Genomic DNA, 21,985 nt, shown 5'->3' with positions numbered 1-21,985 from the left:
GGCGGAATTCAATGCTGGCGCTGCATGTTTAGCTTGATTACGTTGTAAGACTAATAGTCGCCGTCGTCATTGCTTAAGCTCTCTATTCAACGTGTCGCCGACAGGATTCGAACCCATGACCTCCCCGGCCAGTGAAAGTAATCGCGCGTAACAGCTTTGATGTGCTGAGAAGTCTGCAACTGAGTTTTGTACAAAGGCGCCGGTGTGGCAAGAACAGGTGGCACTGTTGCCTATAAGCAACGTCTCGTGTAGTCTACGCAACAAGCGTTTCAGTACGAATAGCTTTCTCTGCATTCTGACGTGCAAAAATTGCCAGACTTCCCACGTGCAGAAAGAATGCAGGAAGAATTCTCGTTCATAAGAGAGTCTCAAGCAACTCAGCAACGTGCTTCACTGTAGTGAGCATCGAATGATAAAAAAATGTGTTGTACCGTTTCACAGCGATCACCTGGCAACGAATATCGTTTTGGTTTAAGCGACGCATTCTTTGTGCAAATAGTTTCAGAGAGACACAACATAACAAGGTTTTGCCAACATCTCGTCTGTCAAAAGAGTCCTTTAATAACTGAAATATAAAGTTGTTAAAAAAGGCAGTATTTACACACTAAAGAGGGTAGAATGTAGAAGGTTATGCCACAGGTAGAGAATACAGAGGAAGCTAGTTTTGCTTCTCTGAATTAAAGCAAGGCGGACACCGTTTTGCTCGCTATGTAATCCCTCCTCCTTAAAGGTTGCGTGACAAGCCAAAGAAGCGACCTGCCAACGTAGACGATCTCTACCAAGATTATTTGCTAGTTTCTACACTGCAAATTCGGTCTTTCTAAGGAGATTTGTTCAGACAAGGTGACAGCTCTTATGATGTTGCAATGTTGTCCGATTGGTGTTGAAAAATTACTAAAATACTAAGAGCAAGACAGAAAAAATGTCACGTCAGCTTGTCGCCGTGACGATTCGTTGTTACTAAGCAACCTGTCTGAGGAGCTCATTGCAGTACTGTACCAACACACATAATCCGTTTCAGGCTTGTTAATCAAAATGTCGGAGTTGTTATCCTGTTATTCTAAGAGAACTTCAGGCTGATGAATACATATGGATCACATTGGATAGTTGAACATGACATCTTGACGCGCCAACTCTAACAACATAGGATCGTCGAAGAATTTGTTGATGCTGACATCCTCGCTCAGACCCTGAAGAAAATAAATAAATAAATAAAATATTAAACAAATCACGCTTTTTAGAGAGGAATCCACTTCGGCCTTAGCTAGTTTTCATCTATCCTGGTCGAAATGGAATTTGGAGTGCTGGTTGTTGTGGAGCAGAGCAGGAAAAAAAATTGAACAGTGGCCCAGTACATTTCAGTTTTCAGTTGCTCAAACTAAAATAGGACTGGTCCAATAGGCGCACAATGTTCATGCCTTATCAACTACATCATTTACTAGGTACTGTCTATGGATTTTAAATTAATCCTTGCTTTCAACTCATTGTTTTGCTCATCTTGCTGTCTTAAGAGAGAAAAACCCTCGGAGCAACGCGAGAACCAACAACAAACTCAACCCACATATGGCACCCCGAGAAAAGAAGAAGTATAGTGGGAATTTATGGCTCCCCTAGAAATCAAGTCAGTTATTTTGCTGCTATTAATTTACCCAGTATTGTAACTGGTTAAAATAGTGCTAAGTAATGGCAAAGTAGATGTTAATCAAACAATCAAGGCAACACTCACTTTCCTTCTCCTTGTTTTGATCATGAATTCTCTGGCAAGATGCGTGGCCGGCTGTGGTTCTAATGGACGAATGTTGATGCTTTTGTCCAGCGGATCACCAGGGACAATCTGGTAGACAAACATGAAGTATTAAATGTTGTCGAGTACAATATTACGAAACGCGGTCTTCAGGCGATTGTCGCAATTTTTTTCGGTCTGAGGATCTTTCGGATAAAAGTCAGACGTAAGCCCGTCTCATTTTTCCACTTTCCTTGGATTTTTTCCCCTTTTTACCAGGGTTAAGCGCTGTCTGCGTACTGCAGTAGTGCTTGTTAATGGGCAGTTATTTTACAGTTGGTGTGAAGACCTTTTGATTGCTAACGAAAGTGAAGGAAATTCAGTTTACCTGCCAGTGATGAAACACCGAGAGACAGAAAGCTTGTCCTTGAGTGTGTGTTCTCAGATCAGTTTCAAATCCAAACGAGTCGATAGCGGGAATGAAAGCTTTGACGGTGTACAGCGGTGAGCCTGGAACTGGCGCATCTTGAGTGACATGACCTCTGAACGAGACGAAACACACACAGTGGTTATTACAGCAAGACTATATGAACCCCACACTTCGCTCTGACCAAGGGCTTACGCTCAAAATGTCAGCTTCAAAATCTCGCCGACGTTTATTTTTCCTTTAGCAACTTCAGTGGCCAATTGTCTCTGTGAAACACGCCCGCAAGGAATCATGGTAGTTGTATTCATCAAAACAAATATCCAGTCCAAGATGATGACTACAACTACCACGATTCCCTGCAGGCGTGTGGAAATTGAACACTAAGTCCTGCATTGTAAGTAGTGTTCTTTGTGTGGAAATAAAACCAAATAAGAATTCTGTTAAAAAAATTTCAAACTTCAAGTTGATAAATAGTTATAGGTACCCAGATTGACTTAACTGATTACCGCCTTCGTTTCATGTGACCCTGAACAAGGTTCTTGAAATAAACAAAGCAGCTAGTGGCCACTAAGAACTATACGCTGATTACTTCAGACACCCTACGTTTTTCAATTAAAAAAAAAAAGCAATCGAGTCGCTGTAAAAACGGCATCATGCTGAGTGCTTGTTCTTTCTAACTTCAAACAAAACACCCCAAACACACCTTCGGCGAGCAAGCACCGTGTAGACCGACGACACGCAATCAGCGGGGGCCTGGACCTCCACGAAGAAATACGGCTCCATCAGACGGGGAGTGGCCTGGAAAAGAAAAAACAAACAAACATCTTGCTGTTAGGCTGCAAAAGCTTTTCTGTAATAGATCAGAGGACGACAATAAAGCCAAAGTTTCAAATGCAAAATCTAAGAAAACAAGTAAAAGCTAGTCGAAAACAACTCTGAACAAAATGGACATGTCAAAATGTACACGTTCCTAGGGCCAGTCGGAGGTTCAACTCGTCATTTTTAAATCTTCGTCGAGCATCGGCAACTTTCCGAATCCAACCATCCGATCAAAACAAGCGAACACTCGCGAATTCCCCGAAAACTGTTACGTCAGCATGACGTAAAATGACTACGTCACTGTTACTTAGCAACCTCCCTTCCAAGGAGACAAGATTCCAGTTGGAAAAGATAGTTTTCCTCACGACAGAAGGTAACTTACCATCAGAAAAGCTGAGTATGCCACTCGCCGGGCTGTTGGAATGATTTGTCCTCCCCCTCTGTGGATTGGCTCTCCAGCAATCACTGCATCCAAGATCTTGAACTTCACATTTCTTATGGCTGTAAGTATTAAATGATCACAAAATCAACATCTAGTACATGACTAAATCAATTAATAAATCAATCTCGAAAGAATGTGTTTGACCACATTCCAAACACCAAGCTAAGAGAGTTTTAAACACGACACACAGTCGCGTATTTTTGACGAACTTCGAGGTGTTTGAAAATGTGGTCACTGTCTTAAGTGGACTTTTACTTTTAGAGGACCCTCCTGCAGCTGAAAAGAACCTCTAGGTGATTGGAGGCCTCCTCTTAAAATATTAATTTATTATACGTTATTATTATAGTATATCTTGAGGGTTTAAAATATCTCCTCGATCAAACCTAAAACTAAGGAAAAAACGGAGAAATTTTTCGGTCTTTCTTTCTCACTTGTTGTCTCCTATTTTCTTCGCGATCTGGAGGCCTGTAACAAGTTATTATGCACAGGCATATCCTGAATTTAAAGCTTCACCAGAACTCCCATGACCTCAGTCCTAAATCGTGTTTTCTTTACCAAGAGAAGTAGCAGTAGTAGTTATTGCAGTACTCACGTTCGTCACAAAGCGGTCCCTCTCTCGTCGCCCATTGGAAACCTTGAATAATGGAGTCTTTGACAGTGTTAAGCAAACTCTTGTCCACCTAGAAACAAAAGGTAAACAAATGCACGTTACATTCATTTACCAACACATAAATCAGGAACTTTAACCGGACAGAACCCAGGACCCAGAGTATCCTTGATCTGTACACAGGACACAGAGTACACTGATAGCCTCTTGTGAGGGATTTTGTACACTTGCCGAGATTTTGTGAAAAACTGTTTACTAACATAAAATACTCCTAGGCGGCAGCGTTCACACTAGACCGTACGCCGGAGAAATTTCGAAAAGCAGCTTTATTTCTGCGGTTAGGCCTACCGTCCACTAATCCTTGCGGAGGTCTTCGAAAACGCTCTTCAAACCGGAAGAATTTGAAAACGCTGGCTTTCCGTTTTCGTGTGGACGGAAAACATTTTGAAATCGGAGTTTTTCGAAAACGATGACGTCACGATAATCACGTGATTTCCCTGACCGTGTTCTCCTCAAACACCAATCCAAAATGACCGCTGATTGTTGCGTTTTTAAATTCCTCCGGCGTAGTGTGAACAGAAACATTTGATACGTTTTCAGAGTGAAACTTCCGTTTTCAAATCGCCACTATTTCTTTCAGCGTTAAATTGAAGAATCGGCTGTGGACACTCAATACAAAAATACGGGAGGGCGTTAAGTTCAGAGGGTTTTTATTGAAAGGGGCGCTTACTAAGACAACATCCCTTGGTTGAAACCTATAAATTAAAAAATATATTTTTGAGTTCAATAAAGTATTCAGTTTTCATTTTACCTCAGACGGCAGCGTATCATCCACCAGAATATTAGGTCCTGAGTTGTCAGGTCCAAAGGCCCAGATTGAGCGTGCAGCCAGCAAATCCCAGTCGTATTTGGTTTGAAAGAATTCTCCCAGCTTCTTTCTGTGTTATTAAAAAAAAAATGCTCACGTTCAGCAAGAAACCATCACTGACTAGATTGACACTTTTAGGCCTCAACCACGTCGCTCTTGGGGTCAAAACCGTTTTGTTTACCATGCCATCAATGATTGGAACACTTGAACAGTTGCAATTGGCCACGTTTGATATACCAATATTCTAATATGGCTCCGAGGCTTTCGGGTCAAAATGGTAAGTTTATTTTGTCTCTCAATTCCCAAAAGAGACTTAAATACAAAGAAAACAACACGAAATATAGAAGTTTGTACTGAAAGCCTCGGAGCCATGTTGGAATATCGATACATTGAACGTGGCCTCATATTGACTAAACTTACTTGTTCCAAGTAATCAACACTTTTTCATTCTCTATGTCCTCAGCTAAGCCTTTCTCCAAAGGTTCAGCTATCATGGTGACCTTGTTCCTAGAGACAAAAAAATACGATTAAAAGAACATTTGACAAGAGTAACGAGGGGCATGTGAAAAATGAAAACGCAGAAGATGTCCCACTTCTTATTTGGTGTTTCTGCGAAGCATTTTAAAGATGAAGTCTCCACCACTGTTTCACAGAACGCCACAACAGGATCAGCAACCTTGATATCTGCAAAACAAAAATAAATACTGAAAGTTACTGATGGCGGTCTAAATCACCAAATCATTCTCATCAGCGTTTTCCGCTTTTGATTATAACTATCAGTAGCTCTCGATTACTCTTGGGGAAAAAACTAGGCAGATCATATTAAAATGTCCTAGCAAATATAGTGACAGAAACGGCTTACGGCTCCTTCTTGGTGTAAAAGACACAGGACACGTCACAATAGAGCACCGCCTCAGAAGGCTGTTTTTTCATTTTGTTCCTCGCTCTATTGTCCTTTTGATCTCTCTTGTTTTACGTCAACTGTGTCTTCTACACCAAGTGAGAGCCCGGCTTACGGTATACTTTCCAAAACAAACACAAATGCTGCAAAACCTTTAAATTTCAACGTTTAAGGTGATGAACATCGCAATTCCCCTTACACTATCACATTGAATCAAGCAGGTAAGCCAGGAAATCATCAGCTAGGAACACAGGAGACCTACCTATCTCGGAGTACATCTTTCTCAAGTCGTGCAGGACACAGTCTAAATACAGCTCTCCTGTACCCAGGATCACGTGTTCTCCGGACTCTTCAACCTGACAAACAGGATCAAAAACCGGTAATACTTGATTAACCGTTTCACTGTGATGGTATATGATATGTAAATTCTTCTCACAGTACCTATACATTTTCAAACAGATAGGTAATAAGAATAAAGAAAGTCATCACTGAACTTTGAGATGATATTTCGAGTCACCAGTAAATTCACAGAACTATTTAATTGTTAATTGTCAACGAGTTAACACAGAAGAAAGATCATTCAGTCAGCGTCATTATGACGGGAGAGCGAGACTTCACTGTGTTAGTTGCCTCTGATTCGCTCACGGCGCAGCATAAGACGACTGAGTTAGGTCAGAAACCTTTATCCTAAATCAGTCGTAATCCGTATCAATCTTTCCAAATCTCATGCATCCTTGTTTCTTTTAGTTTCAAGAATACTTCTTTGATATTTTTCTATCTTAGTAAAGTATTATTTTAAGTGCTTCCTCGATTTCAAGCAACCTCCGTACACATTGTCAAAAATATCATTGACTTGATTCTTCCACGATCCTGACGAGCAACGTAGTTCAAAAGGAATAAAACAAACCTTTGTAGTAAGCAAGGGATAGCTCTTGTTGACCTTCCTCAGACCATCCAACATTTTAGGAAGCTCGGAAGGATTGTGAGGCTCAACAGCGATCTTGATAGCTGAACACGTGTTGAACTTTAAAGGTCTGAAGATGTACGCCTGAAAATGAACACAACGCCAAGCATGTAGAGTAACTTCAAAATGAAGTAGATGTCTTAAATCCGAGATTCTACGTTGAGCTCAATATTTATAAGTGAAGCAGGTTGAGTTTTGTTGTCAAATTTCTGTATTGGTCGACTGTCGGTAACCTTTCGGTGGTCTGTCGGTTATTTGCCGAGCGACAGTTTCCTTTGGGGAGCTGTTCTGCACAGTTACCTAAATTCTTATCTTTAGATCTGCAGGGCAAATAAAATCATCGCAATGTAATGATAATGACGGTCAGCGTACGAGCCAAACAGTCCACAGCATTTACAGCCTTGCCTTGGCTTCAGTTTACAGTGCTATTCATACCTCGTCATTGCCTTGCACTTGAGTGATGGTTGATGTCTTTACAATGGGTTCGTCGATTCCTTCGATTAGTACCCAGTTTCCAGCCGGCACGCGGCTGACTTCTATGTTGTACCTGTAAATAAAATCCAGCCTTTTCAGTCAATATTGTTTTAGGACAATGGGCCAATGCAATGTACGAAAGCAAACAAAAAGGGGAATTATTCCTGGCAAATTCTCTCGGAGTATTTTTAATCTTCTATCAAGCGAGTTCCCAATAGTGGTACGAAACCTTTCTCTTATTGTATACATGAAGTGTACATGAACAATCACTCAAAACAAAATCTCGAAACGACATCAACAAGATTGAACATCGGGTGAAGAAATATCTATAAACTACCTTGCTTCGGCAATCCACAGTCTGCCAACCTAAAGGTACAAAAAGATACAGAAATAGTTTTAGCTGTTTAAAAGCGATATCAAGAAAAATTTCTTCAGTAAGAAGGATTAGTTCTTACCGTTCCAACCCGCGAATCTTCTTCGTCTTCTATGGTGTAATTCTCGCCGAGAATCCTAGCTTGCTGACCGGCATAAACTGCGATCAAGAGGAATAACATTGTAATCATGATAGAGCGGTTTTCGTAAAACCAAAACCAAAGTAACCCCTTTAGCCAATCACAAAGGACATAGACAATCCAATGAACCAATCAAAACTTGCAGTAAATACATGCAGCTGACACAAAGCGCGGGAAAACGTGAGCGAGCGAGTCACCATTGGTTTCGGTTTTACTTCTGCGTAATTGGATGAAAAAGTTGCACGAGTTTTTTAACCCAACCGTGGAGCGTGGAACCGTAGTAATGCAAAACTAATAATTTTTAGACACTTAACTGATAACCGCTCTAGCTGATTGAAGAAATTAAACACGCACTGTGGGTTAGAATTGTCAAACATGGCACCATCTACTCACTTGTACCACTCATAACGCGCCCAAACACGTGGAAAGCTGTAGCATCTTGTGATGGATACTGTTTGGATATGTGAAGCATCAGCGGTCCCTAATGGTCAATATCAAAAATAGACTTTACTACAATCTAACGTTCTGTACCATGTAGACAATCTATAAAGTTTGCTTACTGCGCCTTTCAATAACATGCGGACTCTAAAATTCAGAGTTCAACTGACAAATGCGTTTTTCGCTACCGTCAATCAAATGTTCGGCGGCTCCTCCCAGCTTCCGACCACTGCCGAGGGTGCGGTAATGAAATCGTCGAGTACAGTTCAGACAACGAAACAGTGCTCGGCAGTAGTCGGAAGCTGGGAGGAGCCGCCGAACACTTGATTGACGGCGGCAAAAAAACGCATTTGTCGGTTGAGCTTTGAATTTTAGGGTCCGCATGTTATTGAAAGGAGCAGTAAATGTTGTTTTAGACTGCCTGACGATGGTTCCCTATTCCGGTATCTGATTCTCCAGTACATGTACAAGAGCAATTAAAAGTTTAGTGTTGCAAGGGGGGAATGTTTTACATGTACAGTAAATAGTAATATCCATTAAGTTGATGTTTTTTTTTTTCTGAGTCATGAAATTTCAGTTTTTTATAAACTAAGATATTTTATTCCTGTTCTGTGCAGTAAAACAAATATTCAACAGATTTCATGCTGATCACGTGTGCCTCACCTCCGGATCACAGTCATTCATTGAGTCCACAACTTCTGAATCCAGCGGCCCTGTGTACACATGCTCAACCTAAAAAAAAAAAAGAAACCAGAACTTAACTGCTTTTTAACTTTCTCATGTCAAAACGTGGGACGAGGTTGCACTCCATATCGGAGCCGGAGGCTCATGTATTTAAAACACTTGCCTGAAAGAGCTGCAAAACCTGGCTCACAATAAGCTAGTGAGAATACAACCTGCAGCCCCTGTTCCTGATCATGGGACCCTCCCCAAAAAATGTCATGATCAGTAATCTGATTTTACTGATTTTTTTAATCTATTGCGCACATGTGTACTCTGTTATGAAAGTAAATTTCTCTTACCTTTGTCTTCGCAGCCTCTTTGGGAGAAGGTACGTGTTGAACACACACATCTACAAATCCTGATTAAAACAAATGAATGTAAGAAACGTGTCACAAAACTAAATTAATTTTACTTACCATCCACTGCTGCTAAGTAGACGTAGCTCAATTCCATTTGTGAGCCTGTTGGCTTTCCACAAAACAGTGTAGAAGCTACATGCTAGTCACATCAGTATGGCAACATTCGTACAGTTCAATGCAATTTTGACCAGGTTAAAAAAAAACACACAGAAATCTGTTGCTTTTGTGTTGTTGGTTTTTGCTCTACACAGTAAAGCAAGAGAAAACAGAATCGCTTTGATAAAAAGTAAACATTTAACCGCTTCCACCTGCTAGGAGATAAAATCCAAAAATGAAATTAAACTCCTTTAAAATGTTTGATGCATGCTTTGTACCTGTAAAATCTCCAAAGAATCTTCTACAAACAAGACTTAGAAGAGGCCTGATGTTCATCTGCATCTCAGCCTTTGAAAGGTGGATACCTATAAGAACAGACAGAAGAAAACAAAATTCAACCTGATTAACTATATATAACAAATAAAAAAATGTGCACCACATAATTTAGAAAAAAATTCTGAATCTGGAATCATAAATATCAGTGGATGGAAACTGCAGTCATGTTTAATAGCCCTTGTGCAAGATGACATCAGATTGGCAAAAATCACCACCAAGCCTCTGTTTGAGAAGGCAAATAATAAATTTTGTCATGAACTAATTCCCAAAGTAGCAAAAATGAAAAAATCACCAACGCAAAAACAATGCAAAAGAGCCAGAGGTTTGAGAACGTTTCACGCAAATGAAGCTTGTAGTGGTGAATATTGGGCATGTGACATAATCATACCTAAGACCTATTAATTCAATCCTTCTACTTGTACACAAAGATTTACTTTGACTGTATGTGGTAAAACCTTACAGAAAATAACATTGTAGCAGAACTCAAGATCTATTCAAGTGTGCTGTACATGCAGATGTACTAGCATCTGTAAGCTTGTAGAGTTGGTCAAGTACCTAGGAAATTGAATGAGCATGTACTTCAAAGTGATCATATGCAAAATAGTTATGTCAAAAATAAAACTTTGTTACAATACACACCCAGTTCATCTAGAAGTTTTGGAAGACTGCTGTCTGCATCACCTACCACCTGAAATTAATAAAAAATCACTTCATAAGCAAGAAACACAAACTCATAACAACCATGATGGCTTCCCTTGATGCCATTCCATTGACTGTATTATGAACATCTGAATGTACCACATTATGCCGCCACATTTACTTAGTACACAAGGACATGTAACACACCTGAGCTGAGCGTACTGACATTAATTTTTTTATAGACGCACAGCTGGAAATTATAGAGCTCATATGTTCCGGATGCTATGTTGCCAACACAATCACCGCCCCTTCTCAGATGTAAATATTTCCTGCCCTATAAAGATTGCACAAAACACATTACCTGTGCAAAGACCTTGTACAAAGGTTCCAAGATAAATTCTACAAAGCTTCTCTGAGAAGTACTTAGGGGTGCTTTCTTAGAAAACTTGCGTCTGCCAGAAAGATAAAAAGTGTTACACTCCATTTCCAAAAAACTAATAAACAGAGCAAATAACAATAATAACAATAACAATAACAATAACAATAACAATAACAATAACAATAACAATAATAAATAAACATAATTATTTATGTAGGATGACCATTTCAGTTATAAAAACTGCTATCAACATGGGTCCTGTGTAAAATAAATAAATGATGATAATAATAACAATAATAATAATAATAATAATAAATAAACATATTTATGTAGGATGACCATTTCAGTTATAAAAACTGCTATCAACATGGGTCCTGTGTAAAATAAATAAATGAATAATTAATAAAATAAAATATAAAATATGCAAAAATCTAAAAAGCTATACAAGAAATCTAAAAATACCCATATAAAAAGAGATAAAAAGACTGGAACCAGATTCATATACAATTAATAAATCTTAAGTCTTCATTTTTGGTTTTACTCAAGCAAAACAATATTAGTAATTTCTAACTCTGGAGTGAATTAAAAGTTTTTGATGACTGTAATTTCTTTTTCAATCATCAAGCTTCTTCAGTACCAGCCAACAAAAATAATGTATGATAATTATCGTCACTATATCAACTGCTAAAATGGCTGTACATAATCAACCTAAAAGAACTGCACCGTCCATTGCATTTACTTACGATTTGGAATTAAAGTACATATCGCCCCACAGGCGCTTGGCGAAGTCTTTTGGATCAATACCTCCACCTTAAGAATGAAAACATTTCATTAAAATTAAGTTTGGATTACATGTACATGTGATGCAATTTTTTTGTTAGATCTCTGTTTCATAATGTCTTGGAAGAAGAACACTCACACAAGCTGAGACACAACTCACCAAAACTGTCGACATACAGAGAGGCAAAAGAATAAAGCGTGAAGCAGAATCTGTACTCAGAGCTTGCAAAACAGACATTCCCAAGATATGGTGACATGACATAATCATCAGCTCCATCAGAGTAGACACTGAAAGAAACGTGATATATCCAACATTATTAAAAACTGAATGTATACTCGTATACTTAATTGGCCACTCCCAATTAGGGCTGGGAATCATTGGATAATACAATCAAGAGTTTTCATCAGTTTAGGCATCATGAGCCATTATACAATGCTCTACAACTATGGCAAGCATATGCCTGAATTTTTGTGGCCCAAAAAAGTTTGGAGAATTTACATGTTAAGATTAAGAGGAGAGGGTTCAGCAATGTCAATGTACCTTAAAAGTCCATTGACTTCATCCACAATGTGCTTCAGTTTGTAGTAGGCATCTGTAGGAGGAAGCTTCAACTCCAGAATCAATCTGTCAATCTGGTGAAAAATGGGAAATTGTGTAGTTCCAGAAAATATCCATACCTCCCCAACAGAAGGGATTTTTTCCAAGACCTCCCCACCCCTCTGGAATTTCCAATTAAACTTGATACATTTCTTTACATTTTTGATCTTAGAGAACCCCACACCTCCCAGGAAATTCCGATCCCTTCTGTTGGGGGAGTATGGATATTTTCTGGTACTGAACATTACAAATTCATTATCATCCTAAAACCCACCCTCAAATTAAAGGAATCAGATCAAAAAAGAAGGTATTTGACAGTTTCCTTGAGTGTGCAACACCAAAACTCATAAGATTTCAATAATGGTATTTAATGACAATGATGATGATGTTGCTAGCAACAACCTCAATAATAGAAATGAGGATCAGAAGATGACAGCAATTGTGACAATAAAGAGCGTCTATTTTACTGAGATATATATGCACGTAAGAAAGACGAAGGAACTGGTGAACACAGCCACTGTAACCAGCTGTGGGTGAATTGATCTTTCAAAGTACAGTACGCTGCGAGTTACACCAGATCTTACCTTGTTTATACAAATAGTTACTGCAAGTCTTTCTTGAACAGCATGTTTAAGAAGTCGCTCTGTGTTCAACATCACCTGAGAAATAGAAATGATAAACGAATGCATGAGTGAGTATTTCAGTAGATAAAAGCTCTTGACCTGCCTGCATTACAACAATGTATGCAATCATGTGAATGCTACATGAACATCCACTTCTCTCTGCAATCAACCTAATTTACTTTGAATTCCAGTATAACAAAAATTTAAAAGAGACACAAAAGTCACTTACTCCTTCTGATGCATCAATAAAAATCATAACTCCATCACACAGTCTCAATGCCGCCGTGACCTCATCAGAGAAGTTTACATGCCCTGCAGAAATGCAAATTTCAAAGGAACAAAGGGAAGAAAAGGCTTAATCAATACAAATTGAACGTTTTTAGTTAAGGCACATGGGACAACTGTAATTGATTCAAAATTCCAAACACCATCACAGACTTTTCACATGTGAAATCAAGTTTAATTCTTTATCTCACAGGGCTTGACTCTCAGGAAAAAACCTTGGGGCCAGCTTTTCAGATTTAGTTACCAACAAAAGTATTTCAGTGAAAAACGTGAAAAGTTAGTTGCCAGTGAAAAAAATTTGGTCGCGTTGGCAACCCCAGCAGTCACAATGTCAAGCTCTGTCTCATCCACAGGCAAAGCTTTAATCTAAAAAATAATCATCAAATTCTCCTCTGTTCTGTTTTACAACACATGTAGATACTGCTGTCCATGATCTTACCTGGAGTATCAAAAACGTTGACCAGAAATGATTTCCCTTTGGTGTCTGGCAAAACGAGAGATACTGGAACACTCTTTATACTCAAACCTCGCTGAAAGGAAACAGTAATAAATCTTATGGTATTTGTATGCTTTGTTTTATTCAGTTGACACAAAAATTACGCAAAATACACTTTTACTGCAGACAACATCTTACCTCTTGCTCAGTAAACAATGTATCTGTATAGCGAAGCTGTAAAGACAAAAAAGTTAAATATAACTTCATTCAGCAAACATTACTGTCAACAGGTGGTGAGATAACTTCTTACATGTACTGTACATATTAAATAAATAATAAATACATGTAAATAAACAATAAATTATATACATAGCAATTTGTGGTGGCACATCCCATGGAGAGGCACTTTGTCTACAGTTTCCAGATCAAAATTTTGACCTGTTGGTTTTTGTGGAGGGAGGAAAACTGAAGAACCCAGAGAAAAAATGTCAGAGCAAGGCAAGAACCAACAACAAACTCAACCCACTTGTGACACCAGGTCCAGGATTCAAACCCAGGCCACATTAGTTGAGGCAATCTCTCTCACCACTGTGCCCACACTGCTCCCTACAACATGTGGCAAGTTAACTTCTTACATTGTACTACAGTGTACATAAAATTTATTACTTATTTATACTTATTTTTAATAAGTAATGTAGCTCTGAGACTTACGTCAGTTCCTTCTTTTGCTTGGATGTCCTGGTGAGTTTGTTCAAAGAGGCAATCCACAAAAACAGACTACAAAGTCAAATCACAAAGAAAAACATTTTATTGTTGAAACTTTTATTCTTGAAACATTAAATGAAAGTACGTCAATTAACATAATTTTCAGCAACAAGTAATTGTAAAGTTACCTTCCCTGTGTGTAAATGCCCCGCCAAAGCAATATTTCTGATGAGAACTGGGTTGTCCATTAAATCTGCCAAATACCTACAACAAAACTGAATTTTAGATTCTCTGATGGACACCAGTAGCAGCTATAAATTATATGCAGTACATACTCAACATCATAAGTTGTCGTGGGAAGATCCTGCTCAGCATGAAAGAACTTCTTTTTTGCCACAGGTTTGATTATAGGTTCTGTGAAATGCAAGGCATGGAATACACACATTATTTACAATACCAAACACTTCTCAAAATACTAGCTGGTACGTTTAACATTAGGCATAGAAAGGTACAAAAAGTTGATAACTGATAATAATAATCAATCTTTATTTGTACTCACTCTTGCAAATTACAATTTCAACTGAATATTATTTTTCACAACAAATATGCCTAAACTTCAATGTACCAGTATAACTATTTTTTCATATATTCACATGTGACTAAGGCTAGGTTCATACTTGTCCAGACACTTGGTGCTCATTAAATGCTAATGCCTAGGCACCAGCCCAAAATAACATTGCATTCAGACACCAGGTACTCCAAGAACTCAAGCACCATTTAATGCCTGGGTACAAGGTGAAGAACATGTATCCAGGCATGTGCAATATGCCTGAATTCTGGAGTGAGTACTGAGGAAAATTTAGGTGTGTTCACATTAGTGCCTGGCAAGAATCTTGCATTGTACTCAGGCACCAAACTTGGGCACCAAGCTTGGACACCAAGTGTGAGCATACATGTACATGTAAAGTAACCTAAAGCAACTATAAAGCATTCTATGATTATCACTAATTTTGTAAATGGATTATAAACCTGTTAGAGGCTGTGTATCTTCCTCTTGTACAACAGTCTAAAAAATAGAACAATTACAATGAGATAATTACATAATGTATACATTTTTTTTTGACATTTCTAGCTACACTCGTATTAATTTAAGTGCCATTCTGCATGCTGATAGGATAATAGGATAACTTTGGCTCCTCTTACCTCGACCTCTGGTCCAAACACCTCTTCTGCAGTAGGGTAATACTTTTTATCCTGCAAACCAATAATATATGCACAAGATCAATCTTACACCTTCAGAGTACAAATAAGTGTTGCAGCTGTAAGAATTTTCAGAAATGTGATGTTGGTAAAGCTAAAGGCATCTTTAGTTAGTACTGATCAAATTCATGCTAAGGACCATGCAATCACACTTTAGACACACATATATATATATGAGACTTAGAGGAAAATACATAAAAATAGAAAACTGAACATTCAACTCTTTGGTGATCCAGAAACAACAACAAGTTACTCAACCAACTTATGACACCAGTTCCAAGATTCTAACCCAGGCTACACTGGTGGAAGGCATTCGTTTTCACCACTGCACCACCCCTGCCCCACATAAGGGTTTCAGTAAGCAGGTCATACAATACCCTCACCAAAATTGTTGAATCCGTACATCAGAGTACATTGCAGCTTGAGTCACTGACTGACATTTTTTATTTTTTTTTTTTTTATTTCAACCGAGCAGCATACTGTAAACCATCATTTCTTTCCAGACTATGTTTTTTAGCACTAGAAACTGTACCTCATGAAGAACGACTTGCATTTGAGGCTCTTCGTCCTGGTCCATCTGTTCATCTTCATCATCTTCTGCCTGAAAGATGTTGATGTAAAAATTGTATCTCAAAGTAAATGGAGTTACATCAACATGTAATAAACTTATCATTTTACACAGTAGCTAGCAGTAGAGTTAAATGACTTCATAACTATACATGTATACATTTCAAAGCCTGAAAGGACAACTTGATTCCGGAGTTCTAAGGGATACAAACTGGGAACTTGAGGTAGTGAGAACAAAGCCTTAGATCACGACACTTCCCGGTAGTTTTATCGACTTTGGTAAGTTCAGTTCAGCATGATTTCCAAAACGTTGTAACACTTTTGTGCTAGAACTAAACTGACTCAAGGCACTTGCTGCTGAGATCAAAATCTTGTTCTACGGTTTCAAAACACGTGTTAGAATACAGAAACGGCCCATGTGAGCGTCGTTTTACCGACGTTTCGAATGCGTTTCAAAGACAAGCCAAAAGAGAAGTTCACGATTTCACTGCAGTCCTTTTACGTTATGGGTTAATCAAAACCACTACACTTACATATTCTATGGCGTCCTCTTCATCAGCCTCCTCTTCTTCCTCGCTTTCTTCGTCGCTTTCAAGTTCAGGGCCAATGTAGTTTCCAAATTCATCATACAAATCGGCCTCCATTTTGGAAAACGTGCAGAGAACGCTCGGTGAAGCCTGGAACAAGATTTCTTTCTCTTCCCAGGGCTGCTCGAGTACATGAGCCCATAATACAGGGTCAGCGAGCAACCCCATTAGAGGAAGTTTTGCAATATGGCGGACAAAGTTTATCCACGTGTGTTTGAAATTCGATTTTCCGCGACTTGAAATTGCTTAACCATTGCAAGAAATTGAAATCATGGGTCGAATGAGGAAAAAGTATAACTGGAAGGCGAGACTGCAGCCAGAAACAGCAAAGGAAAGTGAGAAATCAACGCCATCGTTGGACCATAAAGATGTCATCGAAAAATCAACTAAAGATGAGGAATACAGCAAATCTCATGACGACACCAACATCCTTGTTACTTCAAGCAAGAAAAACAAAGTTAAGGTGACTCACAAGGATCCGAATGAGAAGCGAAAGAACCTCACCAAGAAGCAGCGTAAAAAGCTGGAGAAAATTGTGGAGACGAAACGAAAGAAAGCGAAGAGGGCAGAATTACTCAAAGCGCTTTCCGAGCATGCTGTAAGCGATAAAGAACTAGCTCAAATGAGTTCTACAACCGATCTTGGTCAGCTGAACATAACCAGGAAGCGGAAGTTGTCGGAAGATGACAGTCAAACAGACACGGTTGAAAGGGGTATTGTCTCTAGTATTCGCCGTGGCCGAAAGAAAGGAAAGAAACTTCGACTGGAGAAGAAAGCTCATGAATCTGTTCCTGCTAAGATCACTAAAGAGGCAGAGGGAGAATTCGACTCTGAAGAGTCGTCTGAAAGTGATGATGAGAATAGTAACAGTCAACGTTTGGCGGAGAAGAATCAGGGCATGGAAAGTATACATTCAAATAGAGATGTAGCAACTGGATGTACAGACAAAGAAAAGCTAAAGAGTGAGCTATCTGACTCTAGGAAAGCTTTCAAAGCCGAAGCGAATGAAGTCAAAGTCGAAAAATTTGTACAATCAAAAGATGAGACTGTTGCAAAGAATGTGGCGCCGACGAAACCGGAGTCTGAGCCAGCCATCTTTAAAGAAGTGAAAAGAGACCCGGAAATACAAGCCGCCAGGCTTCAACTTCCGATTCTCGCCGAAGAGCAGGCTGTCATGGAAGCGATTCATGACAACGACGTGGTGATTCTTTGCGGTGAGACCGGAAGTGGAAAGACCACGCAAGTGCCTCAGTTTCTTTACGAGGGCGGTTACACAACACGAGGATTGATTGGCGTGACAGAACCGCGGCGTGTGGCTGCCGTGACAATGTCACGCCGTGTTGCTCTGGAGCTGAATATGAGCACTGAGCTGGTTTCTTATCAGATTCGTTACGAAGGCAACGTAACCGAGAAGACCATCATGAAGTTCATGACAGATGGTGTGCTTCTCAAGGAAATCGAAAAGGACTTTTTCTTGTCAAAATACTCAGTCATTGTCATCGACGAAGCCCATGAACGCAGCGTATTCACAGATATTCTCATGGGTTTACTTTCCAGAATAGTCCCAATGCGTAAAAGCCAAGGAAAACAACTCAAACTGGTTATAATGTCCGCCACCCTCCGCGTGGAGGACCTTACAGGTAATGCGCGTCTGTTCCCCTCCCCACCTCCTGTAGTTACTGTCGAGTCCAGACAATTTCCTGTGACGGTCCATTTCAACAAGAGGACACCTGACGACTACTTAAATGAGGCGTTCCGCAAAGTGTGTAAAATTCACCGTACCCTACCACCCGGGGGAATTTTAGTTTTTGTGACTGGCCAGGCTGAAGTGCATGGACTGTGTAAGAAGCTGAAGAAGACATTTCCTCACAACTGGGAGACAACACAATCAACGCGCGTCGCGAAGGAGAAGGTGAAGGATGAAAATTCCGATGATGATGTTGATGATGATTTTGATCTTGACAATTACCCCGTGAATCCAGCAGTGGAAGACAGAGACGCAGAAGACGAAGACCTCGGTGAAGATATCGCAAACAAGGGCGACGAGAGCAGTGGATTTGATCTCGACGACAGCGCGTTTACGTCATTGATCGACAAGAATCTTCCTATGTTCGTTCTGCCGTTGTATTCGCTTCTGTCGAGCCAGCAGCAAGCCAAAGTATTCCAGCCATCCCCAGAAGGGACGCGACTCTGTGTCGTAGCAACCAACGTGGCAGAAACATCACTGACAATTCCCAACATCAAGTACGTGGTGGACACAGGTATGGTCAAGAGGCGCTACTACGATAAAGTCACTGGAGTGTCCTCGTTTAAAATCACGTGGACATCCAGGGCCTCAGCAGATCAGCGAGCGGGCAGAGCTGGTAGAGTGGAGCCTGGGCATTGCTATCGTTTGTATTCCTCAGCCGTGTTCACCAACGAGTTTGAAGAGTTCTCGGCTCCAGAGATCTCACGTAGGCCAGTTGACGATTTGGTTCTGCAGATGAAGGACATGAGTATCGACAAGGTTGTTAACTTTCCTTTTCCAACTCCACCGGACGCGACAGCGTTGCAGAGCGCGGAGAAGCTGTTGTTGAATCTAGGCGCGCTAGAGGAGAGAAAAACGGTGAAAGGAAACGTCAACGCGGTCATCACTCCGTTGGGTCGTGCCATGGCCAAGTTTCCGGTTTCGCCAAGATACGCGAAGATGCTTTGCCTGGGGCATCAGGAAAGCTGCATGGAATACGTCATCGCTATTGCTTCCGCTCTCACGGTCAAAGAAATCTTCGCTGATGACAACGACAGAGACGCTGGTCGAATAACCAAGGAGGATCGGCGGAAGATATCGCGGTTGCGTCGCACTTGGGCGGGGCAAGGTGATGCGCAGAAGCTTGGTGACGCGATGGTTCTTTTGCGAGCTGTTGGAGCCAGCGAGTACGCAGGCTGCACCGAAAAGTTCTGTTCAGAAAACGGGCTTCGTCATAAAGGGATGATAGAGATCAGAAAGCTTCGAGTGCAGCTCACAAACTCAGTGAATCTTGTGAATGCTGACGCGAGGGTGGTGCTTAATCCTCGAATGAGCCCACCATCCCATGTCCAGTGTAAGGCCCTCCGACAGATCTGCCTCTCAGGCCTTGGCGACCATGTCGCTCGTAAGAGCCCCGCCGGAAATAACCCCCAGCTGAAGAACTCGTACAGTTGCATGTCCGTGGATGAGCCTGTTTTCATTCATCCTTCTTCCGCGCTGTTTGACGTGTTACCAGAGTTTGTGATTTACCAGGAAGTCGTGGAGACCTCAAAACTTTTTATAAAAGGTAAGGCTGTAGTACTGTGACGAGGGTAGTAAAAACTGACACTTTTCATGAAACATTTCTTAACTCTTCTGTTTCAGCGATATGTGTATAGTTAAAATAAACTATTTGCCTATTCGCTCTACGTAGTGGAACCCCGACTGCCCTCGGGGAAGTGGGAGGTGGCCGCTTAATAGCGGTTGGCTGCTACATAATGTTTCGTCAGAAATTAGCACGAGTCTTGGTAGGAACGTCAATTTATTCAAATACAAACATGCTTTAAGCCAATATGGAATCGTTGGAAGACAATAATAAACGTGTATTTGAATGTTCTTATCAGTGTTCACTTCCAGTCTCGGACTCTAGCTTACCCATCTTCGCTTTTTCCAAAAAAATTCCAAACTACGTGTGTTAAATTTTGGGTAGCTGTTTAACAGGGGAAAGGACAGTAGAAAACTCTCAACGGGACGACCAAAGGGTGGCCGCGACCGCTTAAAAGAGGTGACCGGTTAATAGGAGTTTTATTTACAGTATTTTACGGACAAACATTTCGGGACTTTGATAACTGGCTGCTTAACAGGTGGCCGCTTATTGAGGTTCGACCGTAATGTATATCTGTTGTTTTCTTCGTTGCAGGTGTTATCGCTGTTCAACCTGACTGGATTCCAGTGTTAGTTCCAAGTATGTGCACCTTCTCCAAGCCTTTAGAAGACCCTGCGCCTCGCTATGACTCCGAGGCTGGTGTTGTCAAGTGTCACATGACCTGTACGTTTGGACCCAAGTCCTGGCAAGTTCCGGCTCAAGAGCTTGAGTACCCGACAGGACTCGACAAATACAAGTGGTTTGGAAAATTTTTGCTTGAAGGAAGAGTGGTCGCAGCACTTTCAAAGTTTGTGCCTTTTCTGTTGGGAGCTCCTGTTACAATGATCAAGTCGTGGGCAAAGTTACAGTCGAGGACCGAAGTCTTATTGAGTGAACTTGTGAGCGGCAGTGCGAATAGCAGGATGGCGCTAATGGCAGCTTGGAAGAAAAACCCGAAGTTTCTACTGGCTGCGTTAAAGCAGTGGATTCCTGAGAGTAAACATGCTGAACTGACTTTGATGTGGCCGCCTAAAGAATGAAACTTCGTTGCCTTGAGCAAGAATGAGTCTTAGTTCTTGGCATTCACGAGAAAGAAACCTGTTCAGGTCGGAATGATGTCCACTGGAACCAACTCCCTGAGCCCGCCGTTTCCTTGGAGGTCAGCGTTGCTATGCAACGTATCGTGCAAATGGCGCCAAGATGATGTGGCATCTGTTGGAGTTTCTCAGTTTCTCGTCCTTCCTTAAGGAAGAAAAATTAATAGAAAACCCTTCGACTTCTAATACAAATAATTTCCCCAAAATGACACTGACTGTCACCTGTAAAATTTCACGAGACCACTACATAATTCTTTGAAACACACACAGCACAGTACTGAGGGAAAGCTCTCATTTATTTACAGTTTCGTTCGGCTCTTATTAAATACTTTAAACTTCTGCAGTTCCTTTGACTTCTGAGAAGTGTGAAGAATAGGAGACTTACTAAAATTACATCAGCTTTCGCTAAATAAACTCCACAATTTTTACTTTTCATATCTGGCTCGTTGAAAGCAGGCTAAAAGTGCACCTGTTTTTCATCACAAAACTCCTCTTAAAAGTCCCAGGCCAGTTCACTTTACAGCAGAGTGAAAAGAGAATATTTTGAACTTTGCTTCAACAAAAAGCTTTTTCACTAGGAACTGAGACAGTAAGTGATAATCGTTTTAACGTGGGACATGGCTTGTATCCGGGGAGAGTGTTAGATCGTGACATCCGGGGAAGTTTGGAATCAGAACCGGGTAGCTTTTAAGAGAGATTTTGCGGTTTTAAAGATATAACTTAAACTGCTTATTACATTAACATCTTAGTAAAAATATCCAATGGTATTTTGTTATTTTCTGTAGGTCGCTTCTCCGTCTACAGGAGCTAAGTCGAAAAATAACCGTAATATATAAATAGAAAAATAGCTCTGATAATACACGGAAATAGCCAGCCTAGTCTTGTAATATTTACAATAAGAACTTCTTCATGCGGTTTTTCTTCCCTTAATCGCATGCATCTACGCCCAATCCTGGTGTAGTCTTAATTTGGCAAGAGAGGTTGACATCT

At 40.4% G+C, this 21,985-nt stretch overlaps 2 protein-coding genes across 2 annotated transcripts; one reads left to right on the top strand and one right to left on the bottom strand.

Moving 5' to 3' along the window:
- Positions 1-538: 538 nt before the first annotated feature.
- On the bottom strand, positions 539-16,789 carry LOC145488407 (116 kDa U5 small nuclear ribonucleoprotein component-like). Its single transcript, XM_081467261.1, has 34 exons — positions 16,495-16,789; positions 15,927-15,995; positions 15,338-15,388; positions 15,164-15,200; positions 14,470-14,548; positions 14,323-14,398; positions 14,141-14,206; positions 13,628-13,663; positions 13,433-13,523; positions 12,938-13,020; positions 12,670-12,744; positions 12,029-12,120; positions 11,648-11,775; positions 11,451-11,517; positions 10,690-10,780; positions 10,329-10,377; positions 9,632-9,718; positions 9,198-9,256; positions 8,839-8,907; positions 8,131-8,218; positions 7,681-7,757; positions 7,563-7,591; positions 7,187-7,298; positions 6,695-6,835; positions 6,050-6,143; positions 5,480-5,570; positions 5,307-5,393; positions 4,830-4,956; positions 4,004-4,091; positions 3,352-3,470; positions 2,854-2,948; positions 2,112-2,265; positions 1,727-1,834; positions 539-1,190 (listed from the first exon to the last, which is right to left on the bottom strand). Exons 1-34 carry the CDS (start codon positions 16,714-16,716, stop codon positions 1,095-1,097), a joined length of 3,033 nt encoding a protein of 1,010 aa, XP_081323387.1. The 5' UTR covers positions 16,717-16,789; the 3' UTR covers positions 539-1,094.
- A 30-nt stretch (positions 16,790-16,819) lies between these two features.
- LOC145488404 (putative ATP-dependent RNA helicase DHX37) lies at positions 16,820-20,941 on the top strand. Its single transcript, XM_081467255.1, has 2 exons — positions 16,820-19,841; positions 20,454-20,941. Exons 1-2 carry the CDS (start codon positions 16,820-16,822, stop codon positions 20,936-20,938), a joined length of 3,507 nt encoding a protein of 1,168 aa, XP_081323381.1. The 3' UTR covers positions 20,939-20,941.
- Positions 20,942-21,985: the final 1,044 nt, after the last annotated feature.

The sequence above is a fragment of the Orbicella franksi genome, chromosome 5, assembly GCF_964199315.1.
Source record: "Orbicella franksi chromosome 5, jaOrbFran1.1, whole genome shotgun sequence".
NCBI lineage: Eukaryota > Metazoa > Cnidaria > Anthozoa > Scleractinia > Merulinidae > Orbicella > Orbicella franksi.
Note: the sequence above shows the minus strand (reverse complement) of the source record. Positions and strands in the feature narration are given on the sequence as shown.

Coding starts and splice junctions, on each gene's coding strand:
- LOC145488407 (XM_081467261.1), bottom strand. CDS start 16,716: ATGGGGTTGCTCGCTGACCCTGTATTATGGGCTCATGTACTCGAGCAG. Junction 15,996..16,494: donor AAGAGGACGCCATAGAATAT/GTAAGTGTAGTG, acceptor AACATCTTTCAG/GCAGAAGATGATGAAGATGA. Junction 11,776..12,028: donor GAAGTCAATGGACTTTTAAG/GTACATTGACAT, acceptor CGTTTCTTTCAG/TGTCTACTCTGATGGAGCTG.
- LOC145488404 (XM_081467255.1), top strand. CDS start 16,820: ATGGGTCGAATGAGGAAAAAGTATAACTGGAAGGCGAGACTGCAGCCA. Junction 19,842..20,453: donor CTCAAAACTTTTTATAAAAG/GTAAGGCTGTAG, acceptor TCTTCGTTGCAG/GTGTTATCGCTGTTCAACCT.